This window comes from Stylophora pistillata, chromosome 6 (genome assembly GCF_964205215.1).
Source record: "Stylophora pistillata chromosome 6, jaStyPist1.2, whole genome shotgun sequence".
NCBI classification, from domain to species: domain Eukaryota; kingdom Metazoa; phylum Cnidaria; class Anthozoa; order Scleractinia; family Pocilloporidae; genus Stylophora; species Stylophora pistillata.
Genome location: NC_142524.1, coordinates 9,513,666 through 9,530,885, shown reverse-complemented (window position 1 = coordinate 9,530,885; position 17,220 = coordinate 9,513,666). Strand labels below are relative to the sequence as shown.

The window sequence follows — 17,220 nt, the reverse complement described above, 5'->3', positions numbered from 1 at the left end:
TAAGTGACCTTTACGTAGGTCTGGTCATGTACTGGGAGATACGAATGCGAAAGTAATAACAAATAGAAAAGAAAACAGTGTCAGGCATACAGAATTCTCACAAGACATGGCGAACTCCTCCCATTTCGCTCTCATTTTTTGCTCACAAGCTTTAAATTATATCAGAAGCTAATGACTCAGATTCAGGGTTACAAGCTTCTGATTATACGTAACGCTAGTCACGCAACACCGCACGTCAACATGATAAATTGGCCGGCAAACCGGTTCTCGTGAAAGGTAAAGCAGCAAGAGACGAGCACGTGAGCAAATCGTGGCTTCACTCTTGTTGGAACCTTTGAGAGCTTGCGAGAAAGGAAGCAACCAAAATAGTATCGCTGTTTCTTCCTAACATTGTGCTCACCGTGTATCAAGAAGAAAGCTAGCAATGGTAACGGGATGGCCGGTTGAAGGTGTGTCTTTCAGCCTATCCTGTCAGTTCAGAATAGCACGACACCCATTTCATTCTTGAGTGAAAGGGAGCACTGATTTTCGTTTAAAGAACCGTAGTCTTGTATGCTTCTTCATATTAGGTTCCAAATGATTTTGTAGTATTTTTCACTCGTTTTCTCAATATTTTAAGAAAACTTCTCCACTCCCTTCTCTGACGAAAATTTCCAATCCTTTCACCGTTTTTAAATAAGGCTCGGTTGTTCAGCAAATAAAGATGGCGAGTTCCCTCACTCCAAATATGAACTTTTTTATCAGCGATTTCGGAACGTTATGAATGATCCGTGCAAGAAAATCTCGGTGAACTCCAGGACAAGCCTAAAAACACTTCAGGAGTGTGGCGAAAATGACGACATTTCTGTTACAACAGGTGGCTCAGAAAAGTGCGCAGTATCGCCGAGCACGAAATTTCCGCCCTCGACATCAGGGAAACAAACAATGCAGTCAGCTTCTGGCTCGGACGCTGCTGACAGTGATGTTGCAATGAGTAGGTGATCACTTCAAGCACAGTTGTCCAGGAGTTTCTTTCAGTCGCGATCTTCGAGTTCGTCCTCTGTAGATGGTGTTCCGTCGAGTCCGTCTAAAAGCCGTCTGGGCACGGTTCCTGTGGAAGACCCTATCACACATGAGAATGTTGTAAACAGTAAAGTTTTGTTGTTGTATACTGGTGGTGCGCTTGGATGGAAAGTAGATCCAAATCTAGAAGGTAAATATTCCAAAGTAAGGAATATAATTACTTATGATGTGACCGATTGCTTACAGGGACTAAGAGAAAAGAACCATAGCTGATTTGAAATAACGGGTTTTGAGGATATTTTTCTTTTGAGCAAAAACTACTCTCCCCCCCCCCCCCCACTCCCCTGCAAAAAAATTCAGTGGGGTGAGATGATATTAACTCTACTTTGTAGTAAAGTAAAAAGCATTGTAGTAAAGTAAAAACTTACATCTTGATTTGGTGCAAGGCGATGTTTTGATTCTCACACTTGGCTACACAATATGTACCTATGTTGATACATAGTTAGTAGAGGGGACTGGTTAGGAAACGCGGCAAACTTCAAAGGGCCAGCCTATTGTCTGTCCCCTGAACTTCGCTTGAACGTCACGTGATCAATGACCCTGCACAGAACCAAAACAAACATGGAGGACATGAACAACTTATTTTTCTTCGGCGACGATTTTGATGCCATATTGGAAACTTTGGAGAACGAGGAAGAATACAAGAGCACTTTGTCGAAGCAGCTGACTCTGTAAGTCTTTTAGAAGCCTTTAGAACGTTAATTTCGCCCAAAAACTTTGTAGTTATTGATGCCCTTAGCAACGGCATCGGTCGTAGTACAACAACATATTTTTTTACTGAAAGTCTTTCGATTTTTAGGTTCAAGACGAAGAGAGAATTGTTTGCTAGTTGTGTCAAAATAAATGCAAGACTAAGGCTGGATTAAAAAGACATAAGACAATAAAGCATAAGGAGGAACAAGCGCGGGGAAATCAACCGACTCAAGAAGCCAAATTCACTGCTGAAGACTTCGAAGAGTTATCAATCAAAGCACGAGATAAAATAATTGCAAGAAAAATCTACCCTCAAAGCATAAAAGAAGAGCTACGAAGATATACGAACTGGGATGAATAAAATATGGGCTTCTCAGAAGTAGAATCCATGTATATGCGTCAGGTTAAAACTGGAAATGCAGAACAATTCTACTCGAAGCACTATTCAACAATAGGCCTCAATTCAACAAAGACTTTTGTGGGGTTGTCAAGTAATGCGGCAACATTGCTTAGTACCAAAGTGGCTGATTGTTTGATAGCTCACAGCAAACAGAAAGATGAATCACCAAATCCCAATATCCGTACTAAACTGTGTGATAGAGAAATGGCAGGGTTACAACATATTGGAGGATATTTTCTGCACAAGCTTTATAGCAAGGTGAACAATGTATATAATCCCACAGCACATACTGAACAAACAGCTTCAATACTGAAAGCTGGTAAAGCAGAAGATTTGCATGTTGCAGGGAGTCAAAAACTAATTTCATCTTTAAACCGAGGTGGACTTTGGGTTATTTCTAAACAAGCTCAAACAATTTTTAAGAGAATAGAACATAATTTTAGGATTCTGACCTCAGGAAGTCTCCAGCTGAAGATTGACAATGCTAAGATAGAATCCAAATCAGCTTGTGATGTTCAATTGGTCTCAGCATATAACACTATGTTGTTGGACTCAGACATAGTGGTAGATAACAGCATTGCAAAAGATGTTCTGGACAGCATTATTCATTTATATGTTACTGTACGGTGTTTTTCACTGGCCAAAGATGTTATACAGAAACACAAAATTCAATGTAAACAAATGAAAACAAAAACACTACGAAAGGAAATTTGTAGAGCCAGCAAAGAACAAGAAAGGCAGATATAGTTAGAATAAAGAGCCTGCAACAATTTGTCAATAAGTAATTTATTACAAAAGATTAATTTGGTAGCTACAACCTGCAACATATTAAATAAACATATTAAAAATTGCTCATTAATGATTATTTTATGGACAAAAATGAGTATAAAGGCTATATGGTTAAAGTATTTAACATAGAGTAACTTATTTATTTTCAGCCAGTCTTCTCGCCACTTCTTGTATTCCGCGTTTCGCGGCGCCGGTAGCTTCCAGATTCCAATTCCTTTACTTCTCCTACATGTTCCACAGCCAAACACTGAACAATTTTCACCTGGCATTATGTCCACTGACTTGATTAATGTTTTTAGCTATATTCTGAAGGTAAGATGTCGCTCGATCACGGAGAAAATCCAAAAACTTAAACGCTACGTGACTGCCGAAACAAGCCTGCGGTGCCATTTTGGATTTATGTGTGCAGGGTCATTGTCACGTGACCTCGATAAAATCGAACAATAACCTATCCGACTGAAGTTTGCCGCGTTTCCTAACCAGTCCCCTCTACTAACTATGGTTGATAAGTCTCCTAGGAGTCAACTTGTTCCTGCTAAGTTAACCATTGGTTTTACAGGATTCCATCTTGATAAAAAGAATATACTGAAGGAGCTGAAGAAGCTCCCCATGATGCATGATGTGGAGTATGTTGACTACATCCACAGCAATGTACTGGGTGATATTCCAGAGGAGGGCATTGGATCGGACACAATAGTGATGCCATGAGTAAATGGCAAAACCTTAACCTCTGGCACTCACAAGCTCTCAATAAGAAAATTGTTGAGTTAGCTGCAGTTGTTTTAACCCCAAATACATTGTATAAAATGTATAATACTATGAAAAGTACTTAAAGTCAGGGTAATGGTAAATTCAAATGACCCACATGGTGTAAGAACATTGTATTAGTCTCTGTTGCATGAAAGGGCCAGAAGTCAGGGCACCGTGTGACTGGATGCAAGTTTATTATTGGTTACACCCAAAATATTTTATCAGGTTTACCTACATTTTGCTGGAACTCATTTAAACAGTGAACTCTAAAATATAACAGAAGAAGTTGCAAGGAGATTGGTGAAGTTTTAATGACAATAGGCCCACCATGTATTGTTTCTTTTTTTCTAATCCATTTAGTGTCAGCAAGTATGGAAAACGTGTCTTTGTTGATGTTCTCGAGATGAAGGAAAGTCATGTAGTAGTGCACTCTAAAGATCAAGACATTCAAGACTGGATCCACATTGCACTCCAAATCAAGGAATGTTATGAGAAATATCATGGATTTGTTATTCTTCACGGCACAGATACCATGGCTTACCTTGCATCAGCAATCTCATTCATGTTTGAGAACCTTGGAAAGTCCGTGATCTTTACTGGTTCTCAGGCAAGTTATAAGTCCAGTGCCCTAATCACTTAGCCACACTGCCTTTTTATACAGTCATCTTCTTTCAGATGTCAGTAATTTGACTCATGGTTTGCTGTATTTACCTGTTTAACTAATTTGCTGGATTTATTTTGTGTAGTATGCTTTGAGTGATCATCTAAATGATGGAAGGCAAAATCTACTTGGAGCTTTAATGATTGCAGGCCATTATGTCATCCCAGAGGTAAATTTTACTGAGTATAAGAATGACAAGTGTGACTTTTATGAAAAAGTAACACTATGAGATAAAATTAATGAGATACAGGATTTTTTAATTCTTTTTTTTAAGTTGATTGCAGGGCCTTGCAGAATACTGATTTTGTTTATCTTACTGTCTCTTTCATCATTATCATCATTATTAACATTGTTATTATCAATAAAAGTATTTTCTTTTATTATCATTTTTTCTCCTATTTGTCTTAAAAAAAAAACCATGTTATAAATACCTCTTATTTTTTAATAAATCCTACGCCAGGTGACTTTGTTCTTCCATGGAAAACTGTATCGTGGCAATCGAGCCTCGAAGGTTGATGCACGCAGATTTGGTGCCTTTGACACTCCAAACTGTCCTCCTTTGGCAACAGTAGAAGCTGGTATTGAAAGTAAGTGGTAATGTTGTTCAAGCTTTGGATGACTTGTCCAAATGTGGTTCTTTTAAGAAGATACAGGACAGGGTTCAATCTGCTAAGAATATATGAAAATCATATATTTGAACTGCGTTAAAGAAACACATATGAGAAGGATCTCAGTGAGGGGCACTATTTAAGCAAGAGTGAAATTAAGACCTGAAAAAAATTCAGGCCTGTACGGGATTTGAACCCATGACCTTTGCGATGCTGTTTCCTTTTTTTACTCATTTTTATTCAGTTATGTGATTCAAGAAAAATCCATTACTTCATTCGTGACTTCCGCATTAAATTGTACATGAAAACCGATATCGCACTCATTGCTTCGCGATTCGAGCAATATTGGTTTTCGTGTGCAATTTAATGCGGAATTCTCTCATCAAGTAATGAATTTTCCTATAAAACTTACAGTGGATAGCATTGACGGTATGCTCTGATTGGCTACTCAAATTAGACTCCAAATATCCTCTGCTATTTACCTCAGAGTACTGATTCACCCAATATTTGTGCCCAAAAAGATAAATTGAAATCATCTTTCATATGCCATATTACCTGACTGTTTTATTATGTATGTACTAAAACAAGTATTCGCCTCAGTTTTGAAGGCTGGCAGTGGATATTTACTAAGCTGCTGCTAACCCTTAATTAACTTCCAGAAGTTATTAGCATTTAACTTCTCCTTATAATATCCATACATGATCGAGCAAACAGGTAGTGAGAATACTCAAACTTATCAGGTAGAAGTTGTTATGTTGATTGAACACCAAATTCTTGTAACTAATGTACAAGGAAATGTATAGCAGCTAGAGGGGAGAATTAACAATCAGATCTTGGGTGTCAAGAGGTTAAATAGGGGTCAAAGGTTTAAGAATTTTCATCATAGACTCTTTCTTTTCTTATTTTAATTCAACGCAACAAAATGAAAATGTCATTTTTATCTCAAGAGCTTATTTGCTTTATTTCTGTTTGTCTTTTTTTTTTCCAGTTGAGTGGGAGGAGCTCTTTTATGAAAATCAAGCAAGTAAATTTAAAATCCACACAAAGATGAGTTCAAGAATAGGAGTGCTGAGAATTTTCCCTGGAATTACGCAAGAAGCAGTTAGTATTACCCTTTCAACCCTGAAGAGAGACTGACTTCTAATTTCTCCTTACAATATCACACTTAAATCAAGTATCATTTCCTTTATTTTCCTGACCGTTATACACCGAATGCAAATATGGCGTCCAATTTGAATTGCCATTGTTCTGGACTCACTAACCTCGTCTTCACGTGGAAACACAAAAGGATTATTACATGTGTGAGAGGCTAGTCAGTCCAGAACAATGGCAATTCAAATCAGATGCCATATTTGCATTCGGTGTATAAAGGTCATGAAAATAAAGGAGATGATCACCAATTTAAGAAGCTCCTGGTTGTGAAACAAAATTTCCTTGTCAGCACCTTAGCAAATGTATAGAGAACAGTATGGAGAAATGTCACGAAGAGGCCTTGAGAACTCAGGATAAGGGCAAAAGAATTGCTAGAAGCGTGGGAAAGCACTGGTGACTGTGTCATGTGTGGTTTTTTTTTGTTTTCCATCTGATTGGTGGAGAGGATGGCGAGAGTTTTCTTAGGACCAATCACAGAGCGTATTAAGGAGTAACCGAAGAGCACACCGCAACTCTTTTTACACGTGACACAGTTTGGAGAGCGAAGTAAAAAACAACAGACAGTATTCACATTCAATAAGATGCCAGCCTGCTAAGCTGGCAGTCAATTGGGTGTGTGATGCAAACAAAGACGACCCGGCGCAAAAAATGAGCTGCAAAGCTACTCATTCCTCCGTCTCGCAGTCTTCTCGCGCAACACTTTAAGGCCAACAAGATGCAAATAAACCAATGGGTATTCTTTTGTATTATGAAAACACAAACAAACTCCCTCAACCTCGTTCCCAGGACCTTTTCGCTTAGTCGGGGGTGGGGCGGGAAAAGGCCCTGGGAACGAGGTTGGAAATCTCTACAACTACTTTTAATTTCTAATTGAAAAAATTCTCCATTTATTTCCTGATTCGAGTAGATAACAGTAACTGAAAGGTGTATTTGTCTCCACGTCAGGTTTTGGTGGAACCTGGTGTAATCTGAGGAAACGATATGACGGTTGAGGCAGCGCTCACCAAACTCTCCTATGTACTTGGACATGATGAGCTCTCGCTGGAAGAGAAAAAAAGAGGTGAGAATTTCATTTTGTTATTTTATTGTCATCATTTTCTAGCAAAGGAAGTGTAACGTTATTGTCACGCAATCGCTTGTTGTCATTTGACTCCAGTTAGCCAATCAAGTTAGTCTTACCTCGTGCTAGGATTCGCTTGCACTGTAAGTTGTTCGTTCTATTAAACGTTAAGATTCCAACTACCTTTTGATAGTTTATTTGACTGGAATCCCAACAGGGAGGTATTGTGATATAAAAGGTGGATCAATTAAAGTTTCTGCAAAATCAATTTTTACTTTTTTTTTTTGCTAGGTTTTGGTCAGTCTCAGATGAACCTTGATAGCTGAACCGAAAGTTGTGAGAATATGTGAGAGATAAGAGTCCTGTTTGGAACATGTGGGGTGGGGGTGGGGAGGGGGGGTGAGTGAGGGGGAAGTAGGGGGAGGGAGGGTGGAATAATTCTCCCACCACAGTAAAGGAGGAGGATTGCTTCTTCAGTTTGGTCATGTTGAAAAAAGAAAAGGAAAAAAACAAAAATTCAGTAATGAAGTAGCCTTACTATGTGAGAAAAAAAGCTAGAACCTTAAACTTTTTTTTTAATGAAAAGTGACGTGTACTGTTCACTGTATGACTTTAGATGATGAAAAAGAATCTACGTGGAGAGTTGACACTGTACAAAAACGAAAAGATGGAACAGTTTTCTTTCCGGGACAATGAACTGATCGATGCAGTAGCTTCACATTTCAAAGTTGGTTCAACCGAGGTTAGCAAAGTTTATCTTAAATTAGCCTCAGTTAGAAGCTTGCTACCGCGCCTTTCTTTTTTACCCGTATTTTTTTTAATGGTATTTCCGAATGATTTGACGGGATTCCGAAAGTTGCTGTGAATGCGTTCCTTTGCTAAGTAACGATTGTTTTTGTAGCAAGGATGTTATAATTAAGTATTTTGTTCCACATAATACTGGACTTGAACGACGGATGATGAAATGCTTTGGCGACTTAAACCGTTTTCTCTCGAGCTTCTTAGACACTGATTGTTCACCCATCATATCGTAATAATTCATTTCCTTACTCTTTTCCGTACCTAAGATCAAGAAAGTTTACAAACTGTTAGCTTGAAAAAGGCAACACTTTTGTAACTTTTCTCTGCCAACTGTCTTTAGACTTATCGAGCAACACTCCGTTGCGTGACAAGCTATACGAAAAGACGGCTGTGAAGCCGTCCTCTCACCGGACTACACTGTCCGGCATTCCTCGAGTTTCACTTTGCTATGTACAGTTGAACTCGAGAAAGTCTTCCAAACTAGTGAGATGTGAAATCTAAGCCAAGCACGACTTTTTACGGCATTTTGCGGAGAAAATTGAAAGCCTCAGAGCTCTGGGCTTGCAAAGTGTCACGCCCACTGGTTTCTTTTCGTCACGCATTTATTCATTACAGGAAGTGAGGTTCATCAAGCAAGCGTTATTTGCGGTGTTGATGTGTCACGCTGCGGGAAGGGGGGACATTGATGCTATGGAAGAGCTGCGTCAGCAGGTAACTATCTGCAGTTGGCGAGAACCTAAGTCGGGAACAGATAATTTCCTTTTTGACCTGGCCTTTAATGGAAGCACTCAGTCTGAGAGGCTTGAATTAGGAACGAAATATTGGCTTTGAAAAAGTGTCGTTTGCCTTAGAGCCGCCCTTGCAATCTAATTGTTTCTCTGACATAACATATTATTTGTTTCGTGTTTTGTTTACAGGGTGGTTTATTAAGCGTTGCCACCAGTCACGACGGTCGCACCCCAATTCATGTAGCATGTCTGGAGGGTCAGCTGCAAGTCATTCGGTACCTTCTGGAGAAAGGCGCCTCACCGTACGTTTTCGATAATCACGGACAAACCCCCTTGCACGATGCTATTCGTAGTTTGGGGCTCATTTAGGGCCCACCACAGTGAATACGGCCCTTAAAATATGCTCCCTTGCCGCTGATGACAAGGTGGATAGATTGCGGGCCTGGCACTTAGCCGGGGTTGATTTTAATGTTGGTGACTACGACAGGAGAACGGCTTTGCATGTGGTGAGTTTGTTCAATCATTTCTCTCTAACTGAGGTAAAAGAGCTCAGAGCTAATTAAAGGAAACAATTTGCCTCTCGTGTTGACAATTTGTTTGTTTGATGGCTGAGCGCTTGCGATTTTTAGTTTAAAGTAGGGCGTTGTGCACGGTTATTTACTGACGTGTTTTTCGCCTTTTTTTCATTGCCTTTAGGCTGTTTGTCGAAATAATGTGAACACAGTTAAGTTTCTGTTGGAGTGCGGTGTTGATTTGAACTTGCGCGACCTGTACGGCTTTACACCACTGAAAAACGCAGAGCTTTTTGAAACAAAGAAATGATGGAACTACTCCAGTCGGCGGCACAAAAGACGACTGAATGAGCTGACAAGTGAAGAGGAGCGTCAAAGCTCGTGAGGTTCACCAGTTTTCATTCGGTGTCATAAGAGATCCGGGCTTGAATTGGTTTTTACTTCATCTACTCGGATTTCACTCTGTGATTGGTCTATGAGTCGCGTCAGCTTCTCAACCAATCATATCCAATACTGAATCCAACCGCGACTTCCCCTGCGATTTCCCGCCACTGACGCAGGTTACTTGGAAGGACTTGGGACTCTCATTGGTTCCTTATTATATTTGGTTTGTTTTGATTGGCTGTTGTGATTATTTGGTTCAAGTTTTGTGACGCTCAAGTGAAATGCATACTAATCATTTCAAATCAAATTTGAAAAGAGAAAAAACCCTCGCAGGATCTTGTTAACTAATGGATACGTGAAATTGTGGCTGATTTGAAGTTTCCGGAATGCGGCGCGGAAGCCGGAATTATATGAAAGTTTAAGCGTAATGTTATCGGCAAACATTGAAGGAAAAAAATTACGGAACATCTCGCCGTCTGCTTTCGGTGGTTGTGAATAAAAGTAATTTCTACTATTTATATTGAATAAGTTTTTCTTAAATATGAATTCAAATGAAAAAGACTCCCTTGCTACTTTTGTTGGGGTATTTTATAATTGTTTAGTTTATTTATATTGAATATTGATTTTCGGTTCTACAAGTTATCTTGTTGTTAAGTTTCAACAGTTTTTTATCTATCGACGATGGAAAGAAATAGTAGACTCAGAGAAGGAGAGATAAGTTGAAAGTTATTGATTTAAAATAAAAACCTCCGTACGACATTTTTTGTTTGTGTTTTTACGCGGCTGAAAGTGATTCTGCCTTTTTTAAAAAATGTAATTTGGTTCTCGAAGTATTGCATCGCTCTTTGAGTTCGTATTCCCAGATGAAAAATTACCACTAAGAGTAAGTAGCATCTAATTTTTCCTCACAACATACCCCTGCTACCAAAATCAGTTTACAACCCAAGTCTACCAGGCCCAAGCATCTCAAATGCTTATATCATTTTTAAGCATACGATAATTCTCTGCTTTGCTTTTTTTTTTTTTTTTTTTTTCCGTAACATCGCAGTTGACTCCAGTTCAGGTTTCGCTATTTTTGTCTTTGTTTCATTCAACTACTGCGCTTTGTATCTTCATAAAGCTTTGTCTCATTTTCACTCATGCGCAAGGGGATCGATTCTGGCCAGCCACGCACCAATTTCCCGCCCAAAATTTTCGAAAGGAAAACAAAGGAAATAACTTGCACGGTCCTGACTTAATTGGATGCTCCAAAATCAGGTCTCTGAGTAAGGGCTGGAACTGAATAAATTATTTTTCGGTAAATATTCCGTAAATAATTTACTCAGTTCCAGTCCTTAGTCGGAAACCTGATTTCGGAGTATCAGTAGGGAGCTTAAGCAACCACGACGAAAGGGATGACGACGACGTCAAGTAATCGCGGAGGGTCTGGAACGAGGACGTCGTTTTTAGTGGGAAAATGAAACTTAAAGTGCTACTGAAACGTAATTTTCATATCCGAGATTTTTGCAATATAATAGAGTTTGAACGTTATTTGCAAACGCTGTGTACTTTTTTTGGGCCAACGCATAGCGGAAAGTACATTTTTAACCATTCGAAGTTGACCGGCTGAGATCAAAATTGGCGGCCATCTTGGCGCGGCCAAAACAGCCCTGTGACGTCACTGGTTGTGTACTTCTGTGAAAGAAGGGTAAAAGCATGGAGTGTGGCTTGCATGTTGGGAGGCCGAAAAAGAGGATTTCGGGCAAAATGCCATCCTCGTCTTATTCCTCGGCTGCCACATCGGCATCTTGGCTATCTGTGAGAGGTTCGCCTAGATAGGGAGCAAATTTCCCGACTGATACCGAGAACGAATCTCTACGAGTCTATTTAGTTAATCGGCAACTGACGAGATCCACAAGATTAGTATCGAAACCGCGATCTTGTCTGACCATCTACAGAAATATCGAAAGACATTATAACGGCAGATGGGCTACTAAACGCCCCGGGCCAAAGCAATGCCATTTAGAGAATGAAGAAAACATGGAAGCCTCATACGACACCACTACTGAAGATGACCTACTCGGCAAGTCTGAGGATAACGAACAAATCCCTCTGTACCAAATGCCCAGCAGAACATGCCCAGAATCCCTACAATATAGGGCGAGGGCCAAAATAAGAGCAGACGAGGATTTCAGAAATGAGAGAAAGCAAATCCTTAACAACGCGGAGCAAGAAACAGTAAAGGCGATCATGTGCTTCTATGAACGAGAAATCGGTCGTTTTAATACCGAAATAAAGAAAAGAAAACGAGCCAAAACGGCTGGAACACTGAGCACTAAGAACTGTAGTATGATCGAATCAGCGCGCGTGGCGCAAGCTGAAAGCAATCAAGACAACTTAACGATCGAGACAGTCAAAAAAATAGCTTTACATCTACGAAGGGGAACGATTCGAAAAAGACGCAATCCCTGATGTGCGTACTCAGTGCCACACATAAAGCAAATTCTCATGAAAACGTGGCATTTAATAGAAACACAACCACTACTAAACGAACTTTACAAAAATCCGCCGCTTGTATCTTACAAAAGAGGGTGGTCGCTCAAAGACATACTCGTGAGGGCTCAACTTTGAATAGGCTACTCTAAACACACGCTTGGGAGTCGTGTAGGCCTGTCAACCCCATTTTACGCCACCATCTTCCTCTTCGCTACTGGAGACAACTTCGCTTCGTTCAGAAGAAGATTCACTTGACAAAATTTCAATATCTGCCATCTCCTTCGCCCACGAATACAAACAAACAGAGAGTGAAATAAACCACGCTATCGGAGTGAACACAACCAGTGACGTCATCAATCCATTTGGCTCGGCACCAGGGCCCGGACATGGATTTGTGTAAAATGTTTGATTTGAACGGTTAAAAAAGATATCTTTCGCTTCTTTTTGGCCAAAGAAAATTATCTCATGATGACCAGCATATTCAAAACTACAGGTTAGAGCAAATATTTCAGATACGAAAATTTCGTTTCAGTAGCACTTTAAGCAGTGAAGTTGCTCAAGGACGACGACGCCTGAAATTTTTGTTTATTCTCGCTCCGTCAGAATAAGAAATGACTAACCTCAGAGACCTCCGAAACCTTCTTCTCAGTCATGGATCAAATTTCCACCTATATCGGAAGTTCGAGAGTAGGTTATTCAATTCTTGAACATCAAAAGTCCAAGGAATTATTGAGCTTTAGCTTTATTTACAATAATTTACGCATGATAACAGTTTAAAATGTAAATTTTACGGAAGTTATTTGATATTTAAATTCAGTTCTAAGTGTTGCTGGTATAAACAAACCTATTTTGCACAAGGCTTGCCTGATTTTCAACATGCTTTAGCCTGATATGTTCTACCTTTGATGCTCCTTCCTTTGGCGGGCAAACGACGCAAGTCTGTCAATTTAATCAATGCTAGCTAGACAGAGCAGAATAATGAAATGCTACGTCAGCGGGTTGCCATCAACAACGAGGGCTCAAGTGTCCTAGGTCTAAAATTTAGCGAAATTAGCGGAAAATAGTAGGGGCTGACTTTTAAAACCGAGGAACTCTGTTTTCATCGAAGGCATTTTCCTATTTCCAGAGGCTTTAAAGAGAAATTAATCTTTGAAACTTTTCAGGGGGTGTACCAAGTTTTTGGAGGTTGTTCTGTAAAAGAAAGCGGCAAGGAAAACGACGCCTCGAAGCAACAGAATAGGAAATCATTCATGCGAACGACTCAAAATCCGTGTTTCCGCGGCAAAATCTAGTGCATGCGTGCACGTTATTCAGCTCTGTCTGTTAGCTAGCGATCGGCACAGATCAGTCGTGGCGCTTCACACAAGAATACTATTTTTTCCCGTGTGATTTTGTCGGAATAATTTCTATGGCTGTAAATCTAGATCTATATCAAACATTTCGAAAATAGATTCGCAAAACCTGAGAGGTACTCAAGCACATGTTGATACACCGATCTGAAGAATTCTTTGCTGTTTAAAGCATCTCGACGGAAGAACAGCAACACGCAAAATTTTTTAGTAGCAATAAACTGGCAGTTCCATACACAGCTTTCGACCGAACGCAGAGGTGTAATGCACTTCCATTTTAAACCTTTCATTCAATAAAAATGATAAACAGCACTCTTTCATAAAATATACTCAAATAAATTTAAACCTAACTTGGCCGCTTTCACCGCTTGACTTGACATCTGTTGTGCGGAGGAAGGAAAATGAGTTAGTGGGTTTTCGGATTTTATTTGTTTAGAAAACTGAACAGGGAGGTTTAAATCAACCGAAGAAGCGAACACAAACTCCAACCGGCCATAGACTGTCAAAAAAACGACACTAAACCCGCACCTTTCGATGAAAAAAAGTGCTTTGAAGTTCGGAAGTTCACGAAGACGTGAAACTGGTCCTTCTCAAGTCGTCGAGGATAAGACGACGACGGAATTCTTGGTTCGCGCTTACGCAGTGACGTTCTCGCTACTTCCGGTCGTCGTCTTCTTTTCGTTGTCGTGGTTGCTTAAGCTCCCTATTATAAGTCATGACCCGACTCGCACAGCAGTCAAACTCTGCGTATGCACAAGTGTTAAACTATAGTAAGTTTGATGTACGAATGCGTGTGACGTGTAGAGTGAGAAAGGAAAGGTTAAATTTCTAACCTAATAAAACCCGGTAATACGCTGAAGAAATGAAAGAAAGGTACAATCTTGGTCTTAATTTATTGTGAGATGTCCTAATTCAGTCTCCGTCTTCTTCGCGTTTAATTTGCCTTGTTTGCCACAGGATTACTTCCGTGAGTACGCTAGAGGTCATGTCAGGCCATATTTTAAAAACCACAAAGAATACAGCGGGCCTGACTTTCCAACTGTAAAAGCGTGCTGTAGATGCGTCTATTTTTTTTTGCGTAACCTTAAGAAAAAATCATTTGCCCTCTCAAATGAATCTACGTCCTATGCCTCAAAAAAGGGAGGGAATCGTGACGAGTTCCCGTTCTCGCTGCCGAGTCGCTCTACAAAGCTAGTTCCCCCCGTTGTTATTGCGCCGTCCGCGAAAGTCCAGTTTGCCAGTTCGCGCGCCAAAAACTATTAAAAAAAAACCACAAAGAATACAGCGAGCATGACTTCCTAACCATAAAAGCGAGCATGACATTCTAACCGTAAAAGCGAGCATGACTCTCTAACCGTAAAAGCGAGCATGACTTTCTAACCGTAAAAGCATATGTGTGGATGCGTCTATTTTTTCTCTTCAAGGTAAGTTCTTTAACCTCCCAGCTCACACGAAACAATGACAGAAAAGTGCAGTGATAATCTTAAACAAACTTGGAAACGTATTGGTTCTCTTGTTAAAAGGAAAACCAAAAGTCAAGCTATCCCCAGAAAAGTTGCTTATAATAACAGGACTCATACACAAGAAAAAGACATCGCTGAATTATTCAATAATTTGTTTGTCAATATTGGGCCAAACTTTAGCACAGAAAATTAAACCTGGTCATACGGACCCTTTGCAATATATAGAATCTATGCCATCTAACAACTTTTACCTTGCTCGACTAACTCTAACACATGTGTTTACATTGTTTGCAGGGCTAAATGAAAATAAAGCACTCGCTGTTCCTAATAAACTTATCAAACTTGCAGCTGAGCAGTTCTCTGCACCCTTCACTGAGATATACAATGAGTCAATATCGTCAGAGGCGTTTCCTGAAGCCTTTAAGATATCAAAAGTAACCCCTATGTTTAAGGGCGGTAGTGTATCTGAGCTAGCTAAATACAGACCAATAGCAATTATTTCTTCCTTTAGTAAAGTACTGCAAAGACTAGTATATGATCAACTTGTGTCCTATGTAGAAAAAGAATGTCTACCTTTTAACTATCAATTTGGCTTTCGAAAGGGACATTCCACTGAATATGCCATTCTAGAATCTGTGGAGAACTTGAAGTCAGCAATAGACAGTCAACAATTACATATGGCATCTTCTTAGACTTCTCCAAGGCCTTTAATACAATTAACCATCATATTCTCTTAGGAATATTATACAAGTATGGGATTCGAGGAGTCCCATGCATGGTTTTCGAGTTATATAACTAATCGTAAACAATATGTTAAAGTTAGTACTAATACAGAATCAAGTCTGAAAACCGTCACCTGTGGTGTACCCTAAGGCTCCACACTAGGTCCATTGTTGTTTCTATTGTATATTAACGATTTGCCTTGGTCTTCAGAGAAATGAGCTTTTAGCCGGATTTTTGCAGATGATACAAATGTGTTTCATTCTTCAAAAGACCCTAAGCAGCTGCAATCATTTATTGATGAAGAACTTAGAGAGGTCTTAAAATACTGTGCGGCAAATATGCTGTCAATTAATTTCAAGAAGACTAATTACATGATCATCACTTCACCGAAAAAGAGAACAAATATCACAATAACAGCTTGCAATATAGAGCAAAAGACCCAAATCAAATGTTTGGGGTTTTTTTTTATTAATGAACATTTAAAATGGGATGCTCGGCTCCAGCATATCAACAATAAAATAAAAATAATATCAGAATTCTATTTAAGCTTAGACATTATGTACCTGTGAGTACGCTCAAACAACTGCATGTACTATACTGTCATATATCCATGTCTATCATATGTGTTGATATGCTGAGGGACTGCATACCAAACCAGGTTAAATAAAATCAAAATAAGTCAAAACAACTGTATCCGCAGCATCTTCTTTGCTAGCAAAAGAGAAAGTCCTATACCATATTTTACACTATTAGAAATCTTAAAGTCAAAGAATACTTTTAAATTAAAAATTGGCGCTCTTGCGCATAGAACTCAATAGCAAAAAACGAATATACCTCCGGTCCTTTATGATCTAGGTCAACCGGCTTCAGCTGTCCATAAATACTATACTAGGTATGCCAAGTTAAATGAAGGTTTTCACTTCACTTCACTTCACAGGGAATCGTGACGAGTTCCCGTTCTCGCTGCCGTGTCGCTCTACCGGGAAGCTAGTTTCCCCCGTTGTTATTGTGCCGTCCGCGAAAGTCACAGTTTCCCAGTTCGCACGCCGAAAACTATTTACAAATCCACAAAGAATACAGCGAGGATGACTCTCTAACCGTACGTAAAGGCGAGGAATATCGGCACTATGTTTGATAGCCATTTTTGCTTTAACGATCATATTACTGACATTTGCAAATCTTCATTTTATTATTTGCGAAATATTAGCTATATCAGGAAATATCTTTCAGCGACCCCTACTGAATTGCTGGTTCATATGTTTGTATCTTCGAAGCTGGATTACTGTAATTCTCTTTTTGTATGGCCTACCAGCCTACACTATAAAAAAGCTACAACACGTCCAGAATGCCGCGGCGCGCCTCGTCACACTTACAAAAAAGCATGATCACATTACGCCTGTTCTTTTCAATCTTCATTGGCTTCCCGTCAATCAACGTATTATTTTTAAGATTTTACTTATATTCTACAAGGCACTTAACAACTTGGTACCGTCGTACATTTGTGATTTGCTTACATCTTACACCCCATCGCGTCAACTACGCTCATCATCCAAGCACCTTCTGGTTTCTCCATCCTATAACCTGAAAACATATGGCGCAAGATCCTTCTC

At 39.6% G+C, this 17,220-nt stretch overlaps 1 protein-coding gene and 1 pseudogene across 4 annotated transcripts; both read left to right on the top strand.

Annotated features, from left to right (window-relative positions):
- Positions 1–502: 502 nt before the first annotated feature.
- LOC148728135 (L-asparaginase-like) lies at positions 503–10,359 on the top strand (annotated as a pseudogene). The gene is made up of 12 exons (XR_015988646.1): positions 503–1,192; positions 3,504–3,648; positions 4,055–4,301; positions 4,441–4,524; positions 4,816–4,942; positions 5,952–6,064; positions 7,061–7,081; positions 7,113–7,175; positions 7,792–7,917; positions 8,592–8,687; positions 8,894–9,210; positions 9,401–10,359. The product of XR_015988646.1 is annotated as an L-asparaginase-like (transcript).
- LOC148728136 (uncharacterized) lies at positions 1,528–3,468 on the top strand. 3 transcript variants are annotated; one of them, XM_088725966.1, is made up of 3 exons: positions 1,528–1,733; positions 1,862–2,413; positions 3,094–3,468. In XM_088725966.1, exons 2-3 carry the CDS (start codon positions 2,120–2,122, stop codon positions 3,139–3,141), a joined length of 342 nt encoding a protein of 113 aa, XP_088582092.1. In that variant the 5' UTR covers positions 1,528–1,733; positions 1,862–2,119; the 3' UTR covers positions 3,142–3,468. The 3 variants fall into 3 exon arrangements, with proteins under 3 accessions (XP_088582092.1, XP_088582093.1, XP_088582091.1); XM_088725967.1 differs by lacking the exon at positions 3,094–3,468 and having other exon boundaries at positions 1,557–1,733; positions 1,862–3,010; XM_088725965.1 differs by lacking the exon at positions 3,094–3,468 and having other exon boundaries at positions 1,576–1,733; positions 1,862–3,010.
- Positions 10,360–17,220: the final 6,861 nt, after the last annotated feature.